Here is a 24,105-nt window from a genome sequence, read left to right as displayed (position 1 = left end):
AGGTAGAGATATGTAAACTCCCGTCGATGACTCCGGTATTTTTACTGAGGTATCGAGAAGCGCGCAAGCTTCCCCCTAGTCCTCGTTGGAGCCCCTCGCAAGGAATCCCTTACAAGGGCCAAGCTCCCGGTTGGGTAACTCCGTGGATAGCCTCGGACCTTTCCCACGCGCAAGTGGGTCTTCGACGTGCCTTTCGGCAAGCCTCTCCCAGATGTTTCCCGCCGTCTTCACTATCAAGCTTCCGGCCGAAACGCTGCGGGCCTTGTTCCCTCCGGTACATGGTGGCGGTCACACCACAAACGCGGTTGGTGTGATCTCGCAAGACTTCAAGCCCCTCCGATGTACAACACTTGTGCTCGCAAGCACGGAGTGGCAAGAGGTATGTAAACCTCACTAAACACTAGGCATACACCTAGAGCAAGCGCATAAGTGGTGGTCTAATCAACTTAAGCACTTCACAAAGCACTTATGCTAATCACCTAATAAAACACTAAGCACTATGCATGTAGAGATCACTAAAATGGTATACCAACGCCCTTGGAATGTTTCCTCAGCTCCACACTGCTCAAATGACCGGTTGGGGGTTGTATTTATAAGCCCCACTGAGAAAGTAGCCGTTGGGGTCGAATTCCCGCAGAACTGCTACTGACCGGACGCTGAATCGTCCTGACCGGACGCGTCCGGTCGTCCCGACCGTTGAGTCGGCAATATACTGATCGGACGCTGGCCAGCGTCTGGTCGCCTGCCACCGGACGTGTCCGGTCAAAGATTTGCCGCTCTGGAACCTTACTGTAATCGATCGGACGTTGCTGTCCTGTGTCTGGTCAGTTGCCGCCAGCGTCCGGTCGCCTGTCTGCCAAGCCACTCGCCTAGCGTCCGGTCGCAGCGTCCAGTTGCTTGTCCAGCGTCCGGTCCTGCATCCGGTCACCACAGTGAGCTCATTTCTTCGCGATCTTGCATACGGCTTGGTTCCAATCTTCATGCTTGGACTTTGCTTGATCTCTTGGGTCTTCTCTTGTGCTCCTAAGGTCTTGCTTGAGGTGTTGATCATCGGATCATCACATCGCCTTGGTCCAAGTTACGTCTTGCACCCTATTGAGCTACAAAACAAACACTTACAAATTCATTAGTCCAATTAGGTTGTGTTGGTCATCAAACACCAAAATCCAAAGTAAATGGCCCAAGGGTCCATTTTCCTTATAATTTCCCCCTTTTTGGTGATTGATGCCAACACGACCAAAGCAAGCAAATAATAAGAATTTAGAAGTTAAAAACTACCTACTTGCTAGGATGCAATGCAAAGGGCAAGGTTATATGATACTAATTGACAGATACCAATTAAAACTTTCCTTAAAAGCTTGTCTTGCCCTTGCAAATGTCCCCATGTGATATTGTGGATTAAATCCTAGCTTTCTAAAAAAAATCTCCCATTACTTAGACTAATCCATAATTCACTTTCCTCCCTTTCTCGGACCATTACCACTTGTAGACATCAACTTGATGCTTGCCTTTGGTCCTTTAAATTCTCCCCCTTTTGCATCAAACACCGAAAAGGAAGACATTAGTAGCACAAGGGAGGGTCAAATTTCGTGATCCTTTGTGTATAGAGTGAGATGGATCACAAAATTTGACTCTCACATTATATAGACTAAGCTCCCCCTAAATATATGCATGCATATGGTAGAAAGCAAAGCATATGCATAATTAGCAATTTACTGTACAAGAGAGTTTAATCTATATAATGCATGGAGAAAGCATATAAATATGAAATGAAATTAACATGATGATGTCAATTGAAGAATGATGCTTAACTCCGGGGACTCCAACATGATGAGACTACTACACATGTGATAGGTTTTGAAAAAAAATGATACCATTTGAAAAAGTGTTAGTCTCAAAGCATCCAATCTTGTAGATTAAGCTCCCCCTAAATTTGTGCACACAAGTGTTGAATACTTGTAAAATTTGTGCACATTGATTTAGGTATCAAAATACCACTTGAAAGAAGATATTTGGGAGAGATTATCTACAATTTGGTCTTTGGCACATATTAGATAAATAATTGTAAAACAAGCTATGTGTCGTGCTCCTAAACAGTTTTAAACCATGTAGGTTTGCTCCAAGGGTTGATAATGAAACCGAGCAAGCCTACCATATGATATACCTATTGAATGCATGACAAAAGATTTAAGCATGTAAATGCAAACATAGGCATGAAAGATAACTAGATGCTTTAAGAGTATATCAACTGAAAAAAACAAACAATTGAAATGAAAACTAATTGAAAGTAATGACATCTAGTTACCTAATATGGGAAGGAGAATTTGGGTCCATAGTATTCACTAACCTACTTGGCAATTACTTTATCCATCATGATGCACCTCATGAAATGCACCCATACTTTGCCAAGTGTCCAAATTCCCCGAGGTCCGATAGACTTCTCACTTCCCTTTCAGGATCCAAACCTTCTTGGTTCTCTTCATGTTTGAAATGATTTCCTTTGGCACCCAAAAGCGTTTGACCCCATTGTTGGCTTGCTTGTTCACCTTGATGGCCACCACCTTATCATTTTTCTTCTTCTTCAAGAGATAAGGTGTGGAGGCCTTCTTGTCTACCTTGTTGGTGTAGGTGTTGGAGAGCTTGCTTGTTTGCTTTTTCTCCTTCTTCTTTGCTCCTCCCCCATTCTTCACCTTGCACTCATAGGACTTGTGACCTTCCTTGTGGCACACGTAACAAACCACTGTTTGTCCTTCATCAAGCTTCTTCACTCCCTTGACGGTGTTATCTTGATGAAGTTGGGTTTGCTTCGCCTTGCCTTTCACTTGAGTCAAGTCCTTGGTGAGGCGAGCTACTTCTTGCTTGAGTTGCTCATTCTCCTTTGCAACCTCTTGTGTGCATGTATCTATAACAACTTTCTCAACACAAACTTGGTTGCACAAAGGTGAGTCTAAACATAAATCATTGCAAGAAGTAGAGGCATCCTTTTTAGACATGTTAAAGATAGAACTTTTCCTTTTAGATGCATTGGTGGGGGTTGTGCTAACGGCTTCAAGATTAGCAACTTTATTAGTTAGCTCATCACAATGTTTGCACATGGTTTCCATTTTAGCAAGCAAACTATTATATGCTTCTTGTGAGCTAACTAACTTTTCTTTTAATTTTTCATTTTTCTTTTCAAGTTGCTCATCATTGATTGTGCATGCATTTGTTGTTGCACTAGACTCAAGTTTCTCAATTTTAGTAGATAGTTCAACATTGAGATCAGCAAAGTTCTCATATTGTTCAAGCAAGGTTTTGTATGCTTTTTATGAACTATCTAGCTTTTCTTTTAAGCTTTTGAGCTTCTTTTGTTGACTAGTGCAAGCTTTAGCAAATTTAAGATTTTCTTGCACAAGTTCATGATAAGAAGGCATATCATTATCACTATCACTCTCACTAGAGGAAGAGCTTTCGTTACCTCGTGCCATAAGGCACACATGAGAAGAGCTTGATGATAATTGCTTGTGGCCTCGCCTCTTGTGATGGGGTTCTTCTTCACTTGAAGAATCATCCCATGATCTTATTGATGTGAGGGCTTATTCTTGCATGCCTTCTTCTTTGTCTTGGGTGTGGGCTTGTTTGGACAAACTTCCACAAAGTGTCCCAACTCGCCGCATCCATAGCATCCTCTCTTTCTTTGCTCTTTTCTTTGATTTGTGAAAATGAAATCTTGAATTTGGATGCGCACACCCTTGACATTGAGCCTTCGGATCATCTTCTCCACCTTGTTGATCACTTTGATTGATTCTTCATCAAGATCGGAGGTGGAGGAGGAAGATTGATCATCACTTGAATCTTCATCATCATCATCATCATCATCCTCATCTTCTTCTTCATCTTCACTTAAGGAACTTGAGCTTGAGCTTGACTCAACTTTCTTGCCCTTCATCTTTTTCTTCTCGCTACAAGCGAGAGCTTTGCCTTTGCTTGATGAAGATGCTTCTCCTTGACCCATCTTGCGTGACATTTCAAATGCCACTAGCTTGCCAAGGACAATCCCCGGGGTCATGGTGCTCAAGTTCTCTATGTTGTGAAGGATGGTGATGATGCTTGCATATTTCTTTTGTGGTAGAATGGAGATGATCTTCCTCATGATGTCCGCATCATCTAGCTTTAATAATCCTATTGAATGGAGCTCATTGATAATTAGATTCAATCGAGAATACATATCACGAACAAGCTCATCATCATTCATAGCAAAGGAATCATAATTTTGCTTAGCTAGATAATGTTTTTGCTCACGGACATTACTTGTGCCGTCATGGAGCTCTTGGAGTTTTAACCAAATTTCATGTGCTGTTTTTAAGGTGAACACTTGGTTAAACACATCCATGCTAAATGATTCAAACAAGCAATTCTTAGTTCTAGCATTAAAATGCATTTCTTTTTCGTCACTCTTTGTGGGCTTTTCGGTATTCTTAATGGGTTTTATCCCGTCATGAGTGACTCTCCATACACCTAAATCAACCGCCTCAAGGTGGCAAGCCATTCTAGATTTATAGTAGAGGAAGTTAGTGCCATCAAATTGTGGAGGCCTAGCGGTATCCATCCCAACCACTCTACAATAGCGTCGGCTCAACGACAGTTAAGCCAAAGGTCCAAATATGAGCCAACCGGCTCTGATACCAATTGAAGAGACCGTGACGCCTAAGAGGGAGGGTGAATTAGGCAACTAAAAAAACTTAACTCTAAACTATGGCCTCTTTTTCAAACCCTAGCAAAACCTATGCAATAGATAAACTATCTAGATGTGCAACTATGGTTTTGCTAGTGTGTTGCTATCTCTACCTCAAACGTAGTAAAGTAATCAATGTAAATGCGGAAGCTAAAGAGCAAGATAGAGATATGTAAACTCCCGTCGACGACTCCAGTATTTTTATCGAGGTATCGAGAAGCGCGCAAGCTTCCCCCTAGTCCTCATTGGAGCCCCTCGCAAGGAATCCCTCACAAGGGTCAAGCTCCCGGTCGGGTAACTCCATGGATAGCCTCGGGCCTTCCCCATGCGCAAGTGGGTCTCCGACATGCCTTCCGGTAAGGCTCTCCTGGATGTTCCCCGCCGTCTTCACTATCAAGCTTCCGGCCGAAACGCTGCGGGCCTTGTTCCCTCCGGTACATGGTGGTGGCCACACTACAAACGTGGTTGGTGTGATCTCGCAAGACTTCAAGCCCCTCCGATGTACAACACTTGTGCTCACAAGCACGGGGTGGCAAGAGGTATGTAAACCTCACTAAACACTAGGCATTCACCTAGAGCAAGCGCATAAGCGGTGGTCTAATCAACCTAAGCACTTCGCAAAGCACTTATGCTAATCACCTAATAAAACACTAAGCACTATGCATGTAGAGATCACTAAAATAGTGTACCAACGCCCTTGGTATGTTTCCTCAACTCCACACTGCTCAAATGGTCGGTTGGGGGTTGTATTTATAAGCCCCACCGAGAAAGTAGCCGTTGGGGTCGAATTCCCGCAGAACTGCTACTGACCGGACGTTGAATCGTCCTGACCGGACGTGTCCGATCATCCCGACCGTTGAGTCGGCAATATACTGATCGGACGCTGGCTAGCGTCCAGTCGCCTGCCACCGGACGTGTCTGGTCGTAGATTTGCCGCTCTGGAACCTTACTGTAATTGATCGGACGCGTCCGGTCGCCTGTCTGCCGAGCCACTCACCTAGCGTCCGGTCGCAGCGTCCAGTTGCTTGTCCAGCGTCCGGTCCTGCATCTGGTCACCACAGTGAGTTCATTTCTTCGCGATCTTGCATACGGCTTGGTTCCAATCTTCATGCTTGGACTTTGCTTGATCTCTTGGGTCTTCTCTTGTGCTCCTAAGGTCTTGATTGAGGTGTTGATCATCAGATCATCACATCGCCTTTGTCCAAGTTACGTCTTGCACCCTATTGAGCTACAAAACAAACACTTGGAAATTCATTAGTCCAATTTGGTTGTGTTGGTCATCAAACACCAAAATCCAAAGTAAATGGACTAAGGGTCCATTTTCCTTACACTTGGCATGGTGAAGACACCTGGTTGCAGTTGGGTTCATGTGAAGGGAAGAGCCCATGCCTTCTACCAAGGGTTCATACCACGATATTTGTGGAGACAGATGCTATGGGTTTTAGGTCAGTTACTTGAGGATATGGCTGCTTCAGAATATGAAGACGAATATCTGAGCATGCATTGCGAGATACTTGGGTACTGATGGTACAGATGCAGTATTGCAGAGTCATTTGGGTTTGAGGATAAAGCAACCATTCTGACTTGATTGTCACTGTGCTGCACATGAACAATTTTTTATTATGTGCAGCAAGGAAGTTTACGTGTTGTTCTGCCAAGTTCTAGAGGACTTAGAACATATCATGATCAGATCTGAAGTACCGTGCTGAAGCATGAAGTGCCACTGTGCAAGGGTGTGAACTAATTTTTTTTAATTTTAACATTTTTTGTAAACTAATTTTAAATCCAACACTATTTTTTTTTAACTAACACTTTTGGTCGCGTCTATTGTCATGGCACGGCGAAAAGCATGTGCTGCGCCATGCATGGTGGCGCGATGGGTGGCTGACATGGCGACGACCGAAAATGCTGATCGGTGACGTGGCAGGGCCTGCCGCGCCACCAATCTTGGCACGGCAGTGCCGCGCCCTGATCCGTGGCACGGTAGAGCAGAATAAAAGCCTCGCGGCCAGTCCCGCCTGCCCGAGCAGCAAGCCTGTCTGCCCGCGCCCGCCCGCGCTAGCCGCCGACGCCGATAGGGCCTGCCCGCCGCCGAGCATGCCGGCCACCGCGCCACGAACGCCAGCACGCCATGGCCGCCCACTGCGGCCGCCGCGCCCGCACGTTGGCACGCCACCCCCTCCGACCACGCACGGCGGTTGCCCACCGAGGCTAGTGCCCGCGCCTCCTGGCCCGGTCTAGCGTGCCACCGCCGCGAGGATGAGCGCCGCTGCCGCGAGGTACTCCCCTAGTGTATTTGTTGATTGAATCGACATTGTTAGTATAGTAAGTTAGTAAAATAAATAAAGTTAGTATAATTAGTAAAGTATAGTTAGTAAAGTTAGTTTAGTTAGTATATGTAATATAGTAAGTTAGTATAGATAGTAAAGTTAGGTAGTTTAGTTAGTATAGTTAGTGAGTCTAGTTATATATTGGATTTAGTCTAATTAATTGTTGTAGTTAGCCTTCTATAGATGTTAATATTAGATTAGTTAGTATAGTTATAGTTAGAATAGGTACTAATATTACTATGGACATTAGGTACGATGATTTCGACAACTTGATGAAGTTTCTTGAAATGTTTTTGCAGATGGATTGTTGTGTTAGAGTTTTATATGGAGGAAGTGTTAGGAGAGAAGATGGTATATTTGAGGATATGGAAGAAGAATTAGAATGGTTTGATGAACCTCCTAGCTTCAACGACCTTTGTGTCCGTTTGAATGCAAAGTTTGGCGGTAATTTCACACTGAAGGGGAGGTTTGATACTAGGAAGATTAGGGCACACTATGTCCTCATGCCCTTGCACGATCCTACTCACTGGTCCTGCTACACTAGGGTGCTTCAAGGTTCCAATGTGCCCATGGCTGAGGTGGTGGTGGAGAATGGGTACACAGGATGCAAGGTGTTCAGGATGGCCCGTCCATTGATGGTGTTGGAGGAAATGAACAAGAATTAGGGGGTCAAAGGGGAAGCAACTTAGGATAACATGGATTTGAACGGTCAGTTGACGCAAGAGCAGTTTCATTCAACTGCAGTAGGTTGTATAAGCAATGACTTCGATGTGAATGAGTTTGAATGGGAAGAGGAGCAGGAGGAGGAGGAAGACAGGATCGGTGATATAGTTAGCAGTAATTTAGATGATTCTGATGATGACCAAGGAGGTACAGATACTATGCCAACATTGGTTGATGCCATGCCAGTACCGGTTCATACTATGCCATTACCAGTACCAACTGAGGTTTTGCATAGTATCCAGGCTCAGGGTAAACTAGTCACATATTTGGCAGCAGATGATACCCCCTATGATTCATGGGCCAGAATTAGTGAAGCGCAGTAGTATGTTCCACCACCATCTTACACAACGACTGAGCTTGAGCAACTAAGGTCGATGAACGTACCTTTCAGGGGCGTTTCGAACTATAGGGATGTCAGCATGACGGATATGACAGTTTGTGACACCGATCTCCAGATGTGTAGGAAATCATTGTATGATCATGAGAAAGAAACCCTTAGGAATGGGATGATATTCAATACAATGTTAGAGATGAAGCTCTTCCTTCAGGACTATGCCATGTACCACCATAGGCTGTACACCATCACTTATTCGAACCAGGAGTTGAGGTACCATGTGATATGCAAAAACGGTTGTATGTGGAGGTTAAATGTACAAAAGAGACAGAGTGATGGCAAGTGGAGGATAAGTAAAGTTATTGAACCCCACACTTGTCTATCAAATAGGGGAAAGGAAAATCATCATCAGCTCACTACACGTTACCTTGCCCATCGTATATTAGGGATCATTGATGACAATAACGACATTTTTGTGTCTTCTTTACAACAGTCCATATCTGGATTCGTTAAGTACGATGTGAAGTATGGAAAGGCTTGGTGTGCTAAGCAAATTGCCCTAGTGATTCGATGGGGTAGTTGGGAGGAAGCGTACAACAGGGTGCCCCGCTCTTATGTGCAATGCATTACTACAACTCTAGCTTGAAATGGTTTGTGGACACCGGAGGGATATGTTTTCGGGACCCGTTGAGTCATGTCCTCTGTCGTGTGTTCTGGTAGTTCGCGCAAACGGAACATGAATTCTAGTTTTATCGGACAGTCGTACTTATTGACAGCACTTTCCTGATAGGAAAGTCTAGGGGCACCTTGATGATGGTTGCTATTGTTGATCCTAAGGACCAGATAGTACCCATGGCTTTTGCTTTGGCAAAGAGAGAGAATAATGAATCGTGGTCATGGTTCATGCGGCTTCTAGTGTACAAGTGCTTGGCCCATCTCACACTATATGTTTGATCTCGGACCATCACCTAGGGCTTCTTAATGCTGCAGCTGAGCATATAGATGGGTTCCCACCTCTAGTGCATAGATGGTGCATGAGACATTTTGCCGCTAATTTCTAGCGGCGTCAGCGGAAGCAGGAGGTATGTGACAAGGTAAAGGCTCTATGTTGTATACGTATAGAGCACCAGTTCAAGGAGACAAAGAGAGAACTAGACAGATGGTAAATGAAGCGGGAAAGGCCTGGTTAGAGGCGCAGATGGAACAGAAGGCTCAGTGGGTGTTAGCATATGACAAGGGGGGTTTTAGGTATGGCATCATGACCACTAACTCCTCGGAGTCCTTCAACCATGTATTCACCAGAGTTCAATTGTTGCCTGTGTCTAGAATTGTTGAGTTCTCCTTTCATAAGTGCAACGAATATTTTGTCAAGAGGTGGAAACTTACGCAGAGGAATATAGCTGAGCAGGGGCGTTTTGGAAAGGCCAGAGCTGAACATTTAAAGGAGGCTGAGGAATTGGCCAAGTAGCACACCGCCGAGCCGTATGGACCCCGCCGCCATATCTTTAGTGTACAGGACAAGGGTGGCACAAGCTTGGGCGGTGAACGTTATGGTGGACAAAACTACCGAGTTGATCTTGAAAAGGTAGAGTGCAGTTGCAACGTCCCTCAGATCATGCATGCCCCTTGCTCTCATATGATCATGGCCTATAGGGTTTATGGGTACAACTATGAGGATCTGCTATATATGTCATCCTTGTATCTCCGTTCGAACACTGTTAGTATTTGGGAGATGAGCTTCGAGCCATACCTTGACCCAACATAGTGGCCACCTTATAATGGTTATGACTACGGGCCACATCCAGATCTAATGAAGGTAGGTGAAAGCTCTAGTTTGGTTTTGGTAAATTGATGAAACCCTAAGTGCTAACCTAGTTTATCAAGTGATCATGAGATAGGTAGCACACTCCAAGTGATGAAGCAAATGAAGATCATAGCATGATGATGATGATTTCATGATGATGATCAAGTGCTTGGACTTGGAAAGAAGAAAGAGAAAAACAAAAAGCTCAAGGCAAAGGTATAAACCATACGAGCTATTTTGTTTTGGTGATCAAGACACTTAGAGAGTGTGATCACATTTAGGATTGATAGCTGTACTATTAAGAGGGGTGAAACTCGTATCGGAATACGTTTATCAAAGTGCCACTAGATGCTCTAACTCATTGCATATGCATTTAGGATCTAGTGGAATGCTAACACCCTTGAAATTGTTTGTGAAAATATGCTAACACATGTGCACAAGGTCATACACTTGGTGGTTAGCATATTTGATCAAGGGTGGTGAAGTTTGGGAGCAAGGGTAAGAAACTCCATCGACGGAGTGTCTGCCCGTAGAGTGCGGATAGTCCAACGGTGCCACTGGCGCCCTAGACAAAAAAGATGGAGGTCACTAGGAGTGACCGGACGCTGGCCACGGTTGGACCAGCACGTCCGGTTAGGTGTAACAGTGAAGACGCTGGCATCGGTCAAATGACCAGACGCTGGTAGGGTGCATCCGGTCAGTGCTGATGTACGCTGACGTAAGGCGCACAGAGGAGGCATCATTTGACCGGACACTAGCAGGGTCCGATCAAGCTTGACCGGACGTGTCCGATTGGCAAAAACATGTTTTGGACCCTTATTGTAAACGACCGGACGCTGAGGGTCCAGTGTCCAGTCAACTCTGTCGGAGCGTCTGGTCAACATTTTGACCGTTGAGATCAAACGATCACCGTTGAACATAGGAGACACGTGGCCGCCATCGGGCGACCGGATGCTGAGGAGCAGCGTCCGGTCACCCCGATCAGTACCCCATGAAGGGGTACAATGGCTCTATTTCATGGGGGCTTCTATTTAAGCCCCATGACCGGCTCAAGCTCATGATCTTTGGCCGTTTTCATTAACATAGCAACCTTGTGAGCTTAGTCAAAGCTCTCCCACTCATCTCCATCATTAATTCATCATCATAGTGAGATTGGGAGTGAATCCAAGTGCATTGCTTGAGTGTTTGCATCTAGAGGCACTTGGTGTTCGTGTTTTGCTGCGGATTTCGCTTGTTACTCTTGGTGGTTGCCGCCACCTAGACGGCTTGGAGCAGCGAGGATCGTTGAACGGAGGGTGGTGATTGTCTCCGGCTTCGATCGTGGTGATTGTGAGGGGTTCTTGACCTTTCCCCGGTGGAGCACCAAAAGGTACTCTAGTGGATTGCTCGTGGCTTGTGTGATCCTCATCTTGTGTTGGTTGTGTGGCACCCTATTGAGGGTTTGGCGTGTGAAGCCAATTGGCGCGTGAACCTCCAAGTGAGTGAATCGCCACAACGAGGACTAGCTTGCCGACAAGCAAGTGAACCTCGGTAAAAATCATTGTGTTCATCATTGATTCCGAGGTGATTGGTCTTCATTATTATTCACTCTTGTGATTGATTGGTTCCTTCATCTACACGGCGGTATAATCTTCTTGATCACTCTCTTTACATTACCACAAACTAGTTGTCAAGCTCTTTAGTGTAGCTAGTTGTGAGAGCTTGCATGCTTGGTTGGTGTGGCTCTTTAGTTAGCCTTTGAGAGCACACTAACATAGAATAGTGTCATAGCTATTGTGTGAATAGACACTATCTAAACTAGAATTGTGATAGGTGGCTCGCCTTTTGAGTAGGCTAGCGCAACACTTGCTTCGCCTTATAATTGTCTAACCATTTTGTTAAGTGTTGTTGTAGAAATTTTTAATAGGCTATTCACCCCCCCTCTTGCCATTAGGACCTTTCAGTAGGGAAGGGTAGGAGGAAGAAGAAGCGACTCAAGGGGGCATGGATGCTATGAGAGGGTACGACGAAGACATGTACAGCAGGGGAGACTTCAACGAGACCCATGGCAGGAATCTTTGCTCCATTTGTAAAGAATCTGGTCACAAGGCTAGCAGGCATAGAAGATGAGGGCAACAGATGCTTTCATATTGTGTTTGTATTGCATAACAAGTAGTTCAATTTTTGCAATGCTACATAATGTTAATTTGAATATTGTTACTTTGAATACCCTAACCCTTTGTTTATCAATTTGTAACAGGATGGCCCCTCCCACGCTGCACTAGATGTACCCTCTTTCTTGAGGTGGAGTACGACGACCCCCTTCTTCCACCGGACGATGAGGTTTCTAAGAGGCATTTGAGGGATCCTTACATTCCTAGGACTTAGTTCGTTACGTCGAACTTATGTCGAACGAATATTATCGTCCGAAACTTACAGACTCGTGTACCAATAAAAATGTTATGTGGCAACTTATCGTCCATTTATTTGGTTCATATTCATTTCAACTTACGCACGGTCGCGGCAGCACTTGTAATTGTTTACAGCACCGACAGCAACTCAATTGAGGCTGGTCGGTTTCTGTCCGCGTCACTACCGCGTCGTGGGCTATGGCGCATCACTGCCGCGCCGTGGACTATGGCATAGCAGAACCTAGGCTATGGCGTGGCAAAACCAGTGGGCTATGGCACCGTATTCGAGATAATTTCACTCGATTATGTTCGTTTTAGAAATTCTCAACGCATGATACAAATGGATGGGATCACTTAAGATCGATCATGGGTAATCCGAGTACATGATACATGGGTACAATACATCAATAGTTCAAATGGAATATAAGACAACATAATGGAATTTCTACTACATAGCTACATTGATCATTAATAAAGCATGGAACTAACAGACGACGCAATAAAAAACCCTTAGTCAGAAACATACTAAGTAAGCAACTTGTCGTTCGAGTACCAATCCTCAACCACAACCTTGTTGTTGTGGCTAGGCTCACCTGCATTGCCCTGATCTGCCTTTTGCCTATAGTAAGCGGCCTCCGCTTCATCTACGGCCTGAGACAAGAACGTGTTCTCTTCCTCCTTGTTCATGTGGCTAGGCTCACCTGCATTGCTCTGACCTCCATGTCGCCTATCATAAGCGGCCTTCGCTTCATTTGTGGTCTAAGTGAAGAACGCATCGTCATCCTCCTCCGCCTGCAAGCTCGCCTCTGCTAGGGCGATGAGCTCGCTCAGTTTGCCAGTGTTGTCCTCAGCCTCCTACGCCTACAAGCCCGTCTTTGCTAGAGCGATGAGCTCGCTCAGTCTACCAGTGTCATCCTCAGCCTCCTTCACCTGTAAGCCCGCCTCTGCTAGAGCGATGAGCTCGCTCAGTGAAAGGGTCGAGATGGTGACTAGAGAGGGGGTGAATAGTCCTTTTTAAAACTTAATCACGTTGGCTAACTGAAACAAGTGCGGAATTAAAACTATCGTACTAACCAAGACTATACCTCTCTATCTATGTTCACTAGCACCTTGCAAAGATACTAATCAAGCAACAAAGGTACCAGGCTAGCTAGAGCTCTCCTAACCAATTCTAGAAGCAAGGTCACACAAACCTATGCCACTAGTACTTTAAGCAACAAGGGAGCTCCTACACATGCTAGTAAGCAAAAGCACAAAGCCAACTAAGCTCACTAGCAATGCTCAATAACAAGGCAACCAATGCCAAATTAGAGAGCGCAATTACTTATCTACACAAACTAAGCAATGTGACTAACAAGGTTACACAAACCAAATTAGCCACGCAAGGGAGCTACTTCTATGCTACACAAGCAAGAAGGTAACTAGCAAGCTACACAAGCTAACTAATTACAAAAGCAACAACACAAGCTCAATGTATATAAAAGTAATCACAAGCTTGTGTAACAGGGATGCAAACCAACAGGAAGAACAAGGTTGACACGGTGATTTTTCTCCCAAGGTTCACGTGTTTGCCAACACGCTAGTCCCCGTTGTGTCGATCGCTCACTTGGTGGTTCGGCGGCTAATTGGCATCACCCGCCAAGCCCGCACGTCAGGCGCCGCAAGAACCTACCCCAGAAGTGAGGGTAGCTCAATGACACGCTTTACTAAAGTTGCTCTTCGTGGCTCCCGCGGGCGAGCACAATGCCCCTTACAAGCTCTTCTCCAAAGCGCCGCACAAGCTTCTTGCGGGCTTTGACGAAGACCACCACCAAGCCGTCTAGGAGGTGGCAACCTCCAAGAGTAACAAGCACCACTGGCTTGCACCTCGATCACCTAGTGCCACTCGATGCAACCTCACGATGCAATCGCACTAGAATCGCTCACTCACACAATCGAATGATCACTATTAAGTATATATGAGATGGAGGGCACCTAAGCACTCTCAAGCATGGACACAAAGTCCCCTGAGGTGCTTAGCACCAGCCATGGCCGAAGGCCACTTCTATTTATAGCCCCGAGGGCTAAACTAGCTGTTACCCCTTCACTAGGTGTTTTTCGGGTCGACCGGACGCAGCACCGGACGCTACACCGGACGCACCGGATGTGAATACCGGACGTGTTCAGTTGCTATACTGGACATGTCCGATAGCTGTCTGACTACCACGTGTCCGACCATTGCCTCCAACGGCTCTCTGACAAGACAACCAGATGCACAGTCTGAAATGACCAGACGCTCACCCGCTGTGTCCGATCGAGTCCAGTAAGCCTCCGGGGCCGACCAGACGCGTCTATTAGAAACTGACCGGACGCTGAGCCTCAGTGTCCAGTCGAGTACAGTAAGCACCCACCGACGATCGGACGCGTCTGGTCACACCAGACTGGACACAGCCAGCGTCTGATCAACTGTACAGCCAAACAAATCATTTTTTGATTCACACCGGACGCGTCCGGTGTGGCGACCAGACGCGTCCAGTCGCTGAGTACGTCGCCAAATACTGGATGTGTCCAGTCACCATACCGGACGTGTCCGGTCACTCTGTAACCAGCGTGACTAACTCAATTTCAACTCTATCTTCTTCACCCTTGCTCAAATGTGCCAACCACCAAGTGTATCACCATGTGTACATGTGTTAGCATATTTTCATAAACATCTTCAAGGGTGTTAGCCACTCAACTTGCCACGCCACTCGATCCTAGCGATGATGCAAAGTTAGATCACTCGAGTGGCACTAGATGACCGATATGCAAACAAGTTTGCCCCTCTTGATAGTACGGCTATCTATCCTAAACCCGGTCATGAACTTCTCTACACACCTATGACCGGTGAAATGAAATGCCCTAGGTTATACCTTTGCCTTGCGCATTCTATTCCATCTCCTCCTATGTCGATGCAACACATGCACCAATACGATCAACAATGATATGATCCACTTCATATCATCATGTGATCATATTGGTTCATCGATCTTGACTTCACTTCCTCTTCACCGTTGCCATCATCCATCGGCGCCAAGTCTTGCTCAAGCTTCACCGCCACGCGGTCCATCGCTCCAAAGCCTCTGACTTACCCTTCACGCTTGCAACCGGTCCATCAAGCCAAGTCATGTCTTGATCTTCTCCACCTTGATCACATGACTCAATGTCATGTCTCATGTGCAATAAGCTCTTTTATCATCACATGTGTGAGCTTTGCAACATCTCCAAGCCATTTTTACCTTCATGGCATATGTTGCTCACACACATGTACCTGTGGACTAATCACCTATGTATCTCACATAAACACAATTAGTCCACCTAGGTTGTCACTCAATTACCAAAACCATACAAGGACCTTTCAATCTCCCCCTTTTTGGTAATTGATGGCAACTCTACAAAGATATAGAAATTAAGCTCTTTTGGATTCATGTTGCTTGCCCAAGCAATTTTACCATGTGAAAATGATTTTGGATAAGTACCACAAACCCAAAATGGTAGTATTAGCTCCCCCTACATATGTGCTAGAGTGTTTGATTTGAAGGTCACACATATGCATAGATTAAAATTGTGGGAGAGTAATTACTATAAAATGATGCTAAGGTGTATAGAATAAACCTTTGAAGCGTATACCAATCGGAGTTGCACCTATAAGTTCATCCTTAGCACCATGGTTAGCTAGATATCACTTGGAAATAAAAGCACTAGATACCTTGTGAGATCAACATTAAAAGCAAGGTACTAGCATTACTTGAAAAGCATACCAAGTGTCTAGCTATCATCCTATGCATGCTAGTTATCAAATCATCATTCAAGTTCTACAACTAGCATACACCACACACGCATGCATATTGAATTTAAAAACTTATGCAATGCAAGCAAGCACATGAATATGCACATATCAAATGCAATCAATCAAAGTTCATGAGCTTGCTCCCCCTACTTGTGTGCTTCTCTTGTCCAAGAAATTTTGATCCATCTATTTTCTTCAATGTTGCTCCCTCTTTGTCCATATTCATGTCCAACCTCTTAAGCTTTCATATCTTATCTCTCCCCTTACACAATTTATCTCTCCCCCTTATATAAGCTTTCATATCTTTGTACACTCTCTCCTCCTTTGTCATCAATTTCCATAAAAGGTGTGTTTCTCATTGATGCAAGGGTATATATTTTGGGGTAGATGGTGGAGGCTTGAGTCTTGTATTTTTTATGGACATCAGTTGATTGTTGGAATGACCCCACTTATAGATACCAATTTGATACCAATTGAAAGTCGTATCACTTGAATCTTGTATAGAGCTTCTTGAGATACCATACATAGAATCTTTTCTTGATACCAATTTATGGTATATCTCCCCCTATGTGATAGCATGGGTCATCCATTTGATACACTTGAGCTCTTGTAGGTGAGGGATGCATCCTTCATTTGATGATCACTTAAAGTTGAGGATCACTTGTGGAACCATCATTTTGCATGATTAATACCATGTGTAGATGTGATATCACTTGAAAGAATCTTCTAGTATGGAACCACTTGTTTGATTTATCAATAAAGAACTATTTCTTAAACATTTGCTATCTTCATGAGTACCACTTATAGGATATTACTTGTGAGTTGATCTAGACATCACTTATGAAATCTTGATGAAATACTTGAGTCTAGATACCATTTGAAACATACAAACTAAATATCCATTTGTATTGTTGTCTTGTGCTTATACTCTTATCACTATCATGAGCTTCTATGATTGACTTGAACTAAATTTGATTTACCTAAGCTTCCAAGTCCGGTTTGAACCAATGATAAGCTTCTTCACACCTCTTGCAAGGGTTATCTTGGTAATGTTGTACTTGTCACTTATTGGCAATCCAAATTAAATCAAGTACTTGGGTTCACTAGCTCATGAACAAATTCATGTACTAACCACTAGATCAAGTAATCATTCAAACAATAGTGGTAAGCTATGAATTTAAGCATTTCATTTGTTATGCATGATCCTATGAAGTATGTACTATATGCACTAATCGCATACTAGTAAGGGATGAAATGATCATGCACATTATAATGATACCTTTGCTATGTTGGAGTAGAGGATAGTCACATAGATTCCAATTCATTACTCCAATAGCAATGTGAAGTCCAATTATAAGTTTGATAAAGACCAATAGATACCATGTTGAATTCCATTCTTCACCCATATGAAATGAATACCACTTATGATCAAGTGCACTTTCTTATTGTGGTTGGCTTGCTTTATCTTTTGATCTTTGCTTGCATGAGAGCATCAATTTGAGAATACCACTTGAAATATTATGACTAGCTCTCTATTGGGTGTTGCTTGCTTTTCTTGATCAACCCTTTTGATTGCTTCAACTAAGCATCTCAAATGTTCCTCGGATTACCACTTCCATGTTAGTCTTCCAAGTACCACACTTGGTTCACCTACACATAGGTGGCAAGCCCCTACACTAAGGAGAAGTGACTTCTTTCTAAGAATCATTCTTGATACTCACTTGAAATGACTTGATTGATTGATACCATGTGTAGATGTGATATCACTTGAAAGAATCTTCTAGTATGGAACCACTTGTTTGATTTATCAAGAAAGCACCCGTTGCGTCCGATCGAGTCTAGTAAGCCTCCAGGGCCGACCGGACGCGTCTGTTAGGAACTGACCGGACGCTGAGGCTCAGCGTTCGGTCGAGTACAGTAAGCACCCACCGACGACCGGACGCGTCCGGTCACACCAGACCGGACACAGCCAGCGTCCGATCAACTGTACAGCCGAACACCGTGTTTTCTGATTCACACCGGACACGTCCGGTCACTCTGTAACCAGCGCGACTAACTCGTTTTCAACTCTATCTTCTTCACCCTTGCTCAAATGTGCCAACCACCAAGTGTATCACCATGTGCACATGTGTTAGCATATTTTCATAAACATCTTCAAGGGTGTTAGCCACTTAACTTGCCACGCCACTCGATCCTAGCGACGATGCAAAGTTAGATCACTCTAGTGGCACTAGATGACCGATATGCAAACAAGTTTGCCCCTCTTGATAGTATGGCCATCTATCCTAAACCCGGTCATGAACTTCTCTACACACCTATGACCGGTGAAATGAAATGTCCTAGATTATACCTTTGTCTTGCGCATTCCATTCCATCTCCTCCTATGTTGATGCAACACATGCACCAACACGATCAACAATGATATGATCCACTTCATATCATCACGTGATCATATTGGTTCATTGATCTTGACTTCACTTGCTCTTCACCGTTGCCATCGTCCATCGATACCAAGTCTTGCTCAAGCTTCACTGCCACGCGGTCCATCGCTCCAAAGCCTCCGACTTGCTCTTTACGCTTGCAACCGGTCCATCAAGCCAAGTCACGTCTTGATCTTCTCCACCTTGATCACATGACTCAATGGCATATCTCATGTGCAGTAAGCTCCTTTATCATCACATGTGTGAGCTTTGCAACATCTCCAAGCCATTTTCACCTTCATGGCATATGTTGCTCACATACATGTACCTGTGGACTAATCACCTGTGTATCTCATATAAACACAATTAGTCCACCTAGGTTGTCACTCAATTACTAAAACCACACAAGGACCTTTCACTCAGTCTACCAGTGTCGTCCTCAGTCTCCTCCGCATGCAAGCCCGCCTCTGCTAGAGCGATGAGCTCGCTGAGTCTGGCAGTGTTGTCCTCATTCTCGTCCCCCTCATTAGATAATACAATCGGTGATTCAACGATGCGATCAGCTCGCTTTCTGTGCTCATCTAACTTCTTTTCCTCGTAGCTTGCACGAGCCACCTCTACAGCATGTTTCTCGCTGCATCCAATCCCTTCATGTATAAAATGCAATCAGTTAGCAACGCGATTATATTACATTTAAAATCAGGCAACGAAAAAAGGCTTTCAAACACTCACTGACACATAATGCAACAACATGCTCGTTCAAGACCTGCATCTGTACTCTTGTCTCCTCCCTTGCCTCCTTCCTTGCCCTCTCCTCCTCTAACGTCATCCGTCTCTCTAATCCTCATTTGTCAAGCCCAACATTGATCGGGTTACAAATACCGCGCTGTCTAGCAAACTCACGCATCTTGTCTTTATGATATTTAACGAATAGGTTTACGTAGTCAGGTCCATATCCCCTCTTCTGTGCAATTATTTGCTTCCCCTTCAGTTCATCCAAGAACTTAGCTTGACCATCATAACATTCTCACCTACATTTCCTAGTGCTCTGTTCAAACAAAAAATTATATCATATATGTCTTAGCAAAAGAAACAAAATACGATTTCATGGTTACCACAAAATAACCAACCTCATTATAGTCAACCATATGGTCGCAATAATGGCCTATTTCAAGTTCCGAAGGGACTAGACCGTAGTTGGATTTAACACCACATTCGCACTTGACCGGAGGTGCTTTGTAAATTAACCTTTCTTTCTTCTTTTACTTTGCCTTTGGATTTAACACCACATTCGCAATAATGGCCTATTTCAACCACAATTTTTTTCCCACAAAGGAAACACAAGAAGAAAATATATGCTTCAACAACATGACTTGTGTTAGGTATTTTTATCATCAGTTGCTAAAGAATTACTTTAGTTGTATCCAAAAAATTGTTAGTGTCCCAACTCCCAAATAAAAAGAGTTGTTTGAATCATGATTATCAAAAAAACCATTGGTAATGTCGAGCTTCTCGCCTTGATCAAGCGCATGCTATGGACAGGTTCAACATTTCTGACAACAGTGAGGGTGGACTGTTGCTGTCTGCAAGCCTTGTAGCAGTCTGGTGGACACTAAGCTGAAGGTGTCCGCTGATGCCGGCACTCCTACTCAGGATCCCAGTGACTTCCGCAACCTGACCAGTGGCTTACAGTACCTGACCTTCACTCGGCTAGATATCTCCTATGTTATTTAGCAGGTTTGCCTCCACATGCACGATCCGTGGGAACCTCATCTAGCTGCTCTAAAGCACATCCTTCAGTACATCACGGGCACCCTCAACTTGGGACTGGTTCTTCGTCCCTCCTCTCTGTCCAAGGTGGTGGTCTACTCTGATGCTGATTGGGCAGGTTATAGGTTATCCAAATACAGGCAAGTCCACATCAAGCTATGCAATGTTCCTTGGCGACAACCTCATCTGTGCTCCAAGCGCCAGGCGACAGTGTCCCACTCCAGTTTTGAAGTCGAGTATCGCACTGTGGCCAGTGGCGTCTCTGAAACCACTTGGTTGCGCTAGCTTCTGCTCGAGCTCCGCACTGGAACAAATCGTAGTATTTTACTATAATTCAATGACATACTAGAACAAATCAATGCAGGATGAGCAGTACATAAAAAAATACTTCCTTCTCCAGTGCCGGACGTATACTTCTCCCCTTATTTTTCGTTATTGGGTTAATATGAATATTTTATTTCCTGTTTCCTAAAAAATGAATATTTTATTTCCTATGTGCTAGTCTCCTTTTTGTGACTTGTTAAATCTGGTCTTCAGGAAATTCACTTCGTTTCATTCCTGTTCCTATTAGAAGGGCGTTCCTATTAGAAGGGCAGGCCTGGTGTAAACGATAGAATCTTACCGCCGGTGACCGGAAGGTCCCGGGTTTAAGTCGCGGTCTCCTCGTATTGCGCAGGCGAGGGTAAGGCTTGTCACTGACACCCTTCCCCAGACCCCGCACAGAGAGGGAGCTCTCTGCACTGGGTACGTCCTTTTTTTCATTCTTGTTCCTACTCCGTTTGCTATTGTTCTAGCAACAGTTCCTTTGCAACAATTTTAAATGATTGAGGCATCGATAAAATCTGAGTGATTTCCTGTAGGTTGCTTTACTGCTATAAATAATTGGATGTTATGAATCTTAAGAAAAGTTAAGTGCTTCTGTTGTTATTTCAGACAACGAAGTTATTGGCATGCCCTTCGTGTAGTTCTTTTTGTTCTTGCCCAAAATGGGATGACACCAAGTTGCAACACAATTTCTGTCTTGTTGGGTGTCATTTTCTCATTTCCATCCCCAGTTGCAATGGAATTAATGATGAACTGCATCAATAGGTAACAACAGCAATATCTTTGCATGCATCAACAACGTAAAACATTACATATATATGAAATAGTTTGTAGAATACTTTCGATTGAACTTATTCCGTCCCAGATGATTATGCAGCACCAGGCGCCGTGCATCAATTACAGGTACAGGTAGAAGTACATAACCAAAGAATACTAATTTATAAAGATCTATTTGGTGATCATCTTTATGCCTTTTGAAACTGAAAAAAAAATAGCACAAGAGAGCAATCGTTCTTGTTACAAGCTGAAAACCTGTCATCAATTCATCATTTCTTCAGCAAAGCTCGAGAGTATATCCTCTTGCAGTATGGACTGGTCCTAAGTAGTTCCACATGAGGTCGGATTGCATTTGTCAGTGCAGAATGAAGTGAACCCTGAAATTCCCATCACAGTAATAAATTTCCTCGAAGGAATCACAGTAATAAATTTCAACAAATTACTAGTTACTATAAAAATTCTAAGGATGAGATCCTTTTCATCAGGTTTACCTTGGAATTCTGGAGAGCAGAGTAGATGACATAGTTTGCATAGGGGTGCTGAAGCAATTGCTCCAAGTGTGGCGTGGCGAGGATTTCTAGTATGATCTTGGCCTTGTCAACCTCCTTGAAGACTTTCAGGCATCTCTCAACCACATTGCTACTGAACTTCTGCATGGACAGATGGATATACTTGCCTTCAAACTGTTGTGCAAGACTTGAATTTGCATTTGGAATCTTCAAGTCTATTACATACTGGACAACATAGTTCCTGAAACCATAGCGCACAAGGCTTAAATAAAACTGATAAAAGTACATAGAAATGTTGCAAGTTGGGTCCAGAGATGCAAGTATGAAAATGCAATGACGGATCTTGAAGACTTTTGGACAGACTATTACCCATATGCATCTTGGGCAAGTTTAAATCCATTGCAAGCAATGGCAGCAACCAGCTTGTCCCTGTGCTCACCACGCGATCGTGCAATGCACCGCTGTAGGACACAGCAACCGTGGCACTGCATCCCAATATCGAGACAGTGGAGTGCAGCAGCATCAAAGATCGCCTGAAGATTGTAATTTGTCAGTTAATATCTGATCTTAATAAACAAAAAGTGAAGCCACAAAATTCAGACATGTGAAAGCGGTCCAAGACAAATCTGTCATCAATCAGTATCAAAAGAATGTCTGTCAATGGCATAATACAGTTGCAGAATTACTTATATCTGCCTTCATTACCCATCCTCGCTTTTCTGAATCGAAATGTTTCGTCTAAATCTTGTAACAAAGAACTCATCTACAGAAGATGTAACCACTGGAACAGAAAGTATCTCTAAACTTCAGAGCAAATGGCGGCATAAGAAATTCCAGATGCACACACATACATACCTTGTTATCGTCGGCTTCAAACGACTGCAAACACTTTTGCACGACATGATTGCCATTGGGATCCTTGATGAGCTCCAAGAACCCGGGACGCAGAGCATCGATGACAAGACTAATCTCTTCCCTTGTCCTGAGGCTCTCAATCAGCTTCTGCACTGCCCGTGTCCTGAAACGCCCATCACCGGATTCAACCAAAACCACAGATCAACAAGAGCAACAAAAAAAAAGGTACATTATTAACAAGAAAAAAATCAGGGAGTGAATTGAAAGTTATACCCATGGACGTTGAGGGATATCCTGACGAGTACGAAGGCGTCAGCGGTGAGGGTGAGCACGAGCGCCATCCTCTGCCCGGCGTCGCAGACGGCGAGCAGCTTCTGCATCAGGTAGTTCCCGAACGGGTCCACCATCAGCTGCGCGGCGTGACGCGACACGCCGGCGAAGATATGGTCGACCTCGCGCTTGCCGTCGTCGAGCCTCTGCTGCAGCAGCCGGCACCCGTGCTGGTCGCGCGCGATGTGGGACATGACCCCGCGCAGGCCGGCCAGGCTCTCGCCGTGCGACTTGTTGTTGGCCGCCGCCGCCGCGGCTCCGCACTTCTTGGGGCTCGTCGTCGTCACCGCGCCGTAGCCGCCGTTCGTCCTCCTCACGTTCTTGCACCGGGCCCTCGGCGTGGCGGGTGGCGGCGGCACAGAAACAGAAGGCGGCGGGGAGCACCGGATGTCCCAGCCGTCGATGGCAGCGGCAGCGGCGGCGTCGAAGGTGACGGGATCAAACAGAGAGGGCATGTGCGCGCAGTGGCTGGCCATGGAGAACGGGTGCAGGGTGACCAGATTCTCGCCGCCTTTCTTGGAGTAAATCATGCCGGAGAAGCCAAAGCCGAAGCCGCCGTTGGCAGCGCCCGGCGCCGGCGGCTCGTCATCGCCGTCGACGACGCCCATCGCGGCGAGTTCGTGGATGAGGAAAGAGAAGTCGGCGTCGGCGTCCGCGCCGGCGGCCTCGCTGCCACCGAGGAGGCCACCGTGGTGGAGGAGGGGGATCTCGTTGAGCAGAATCTCCATTTCCCTGTCGACCTTCATCTCCAATCCCGCCGGGTGAATTAGCTGCCAGACTCCGGTCGGATCTTTATTATCGGAAAAAAAAAAGAGATAAAACTCAGATGGGAATGAAATTGCGTGGGGACTGATCGGATTGGGTTCTATTGGTTGGATTTGGATTGGGATTGGAGAGAGGGGAGGTGGTTTCTTGGAGACGGGTTGTTGAGGCATGCAGAGGAGGAAGGAGGGGTTTATATATGGATAGCGCGGGAAAGTAGTGACTGAGGTGAGGAGAGTGCCTACTGTTCAGGGT

At 44.9% G+C, this 24,105-nt stretch overlaps 1 protein-coding gene and 1 pseudogene across 1 annotated transcript; one reads left to right on the top strand and one right to left on the bottom strand.

Moving 5' to 3' along the window:
• LOC136503437 (pentatricopeptide repeat-containing protein At5g56310-like) overlaps window positions 1-6,239 on the top strand; it is a 49,479-nt pseudogene extending 43,240 nt beyond the window's left edge.
• Window positions 6,240-21,289: 15,050 nt separating this feature from the next.
• On the bottom strand, window positions 21,290-24,092 carry LOC136504396 (putative pumilio homolog 8, chloroplastic). Its single transcript, XM_066499314.1, has 5 exons — window positions 23,032-24,092; window positions 22,759-22,921; window positions 22,273-22,436; window positions 21,886-22,144; window positions 21,290-21,771 (listed from the first exon to the last, which is right to left on the bottom strand). The coding sequence occupies exons 1-5, from the start codon at window positions 24,021-24,023 to the stop codon at window positions 21,664-21,666; spliced, it is 1,686 nt and encodes a 561-aa protein (XP_066355411.1). The 5' UTR covers window positions 24,024-24,092; the 3' UTR covers window positions 21,290-21,663.
• Window positions 24,093-24,105: the final 13 nt, after the last annotated feature.

Source organism: Miscanthus floridulus, chromosome 14 (genome assembly GCF_019320115.1).
Source record: "Miscanthus floridulus cultivar M001 chromosome 14, ASM1932011v1, whole genome shotgun sequence".
NCBI classification, from domain to species: Eukaryota; Viridiplantae; Streptophyta; class Magnoliopsida; order Poales; family Poaceae; genus Miscanthus; species Miscanthus floridulus.
This window is presented reverse-complemented; position numbering and strand designations above follow the sequence as displayed.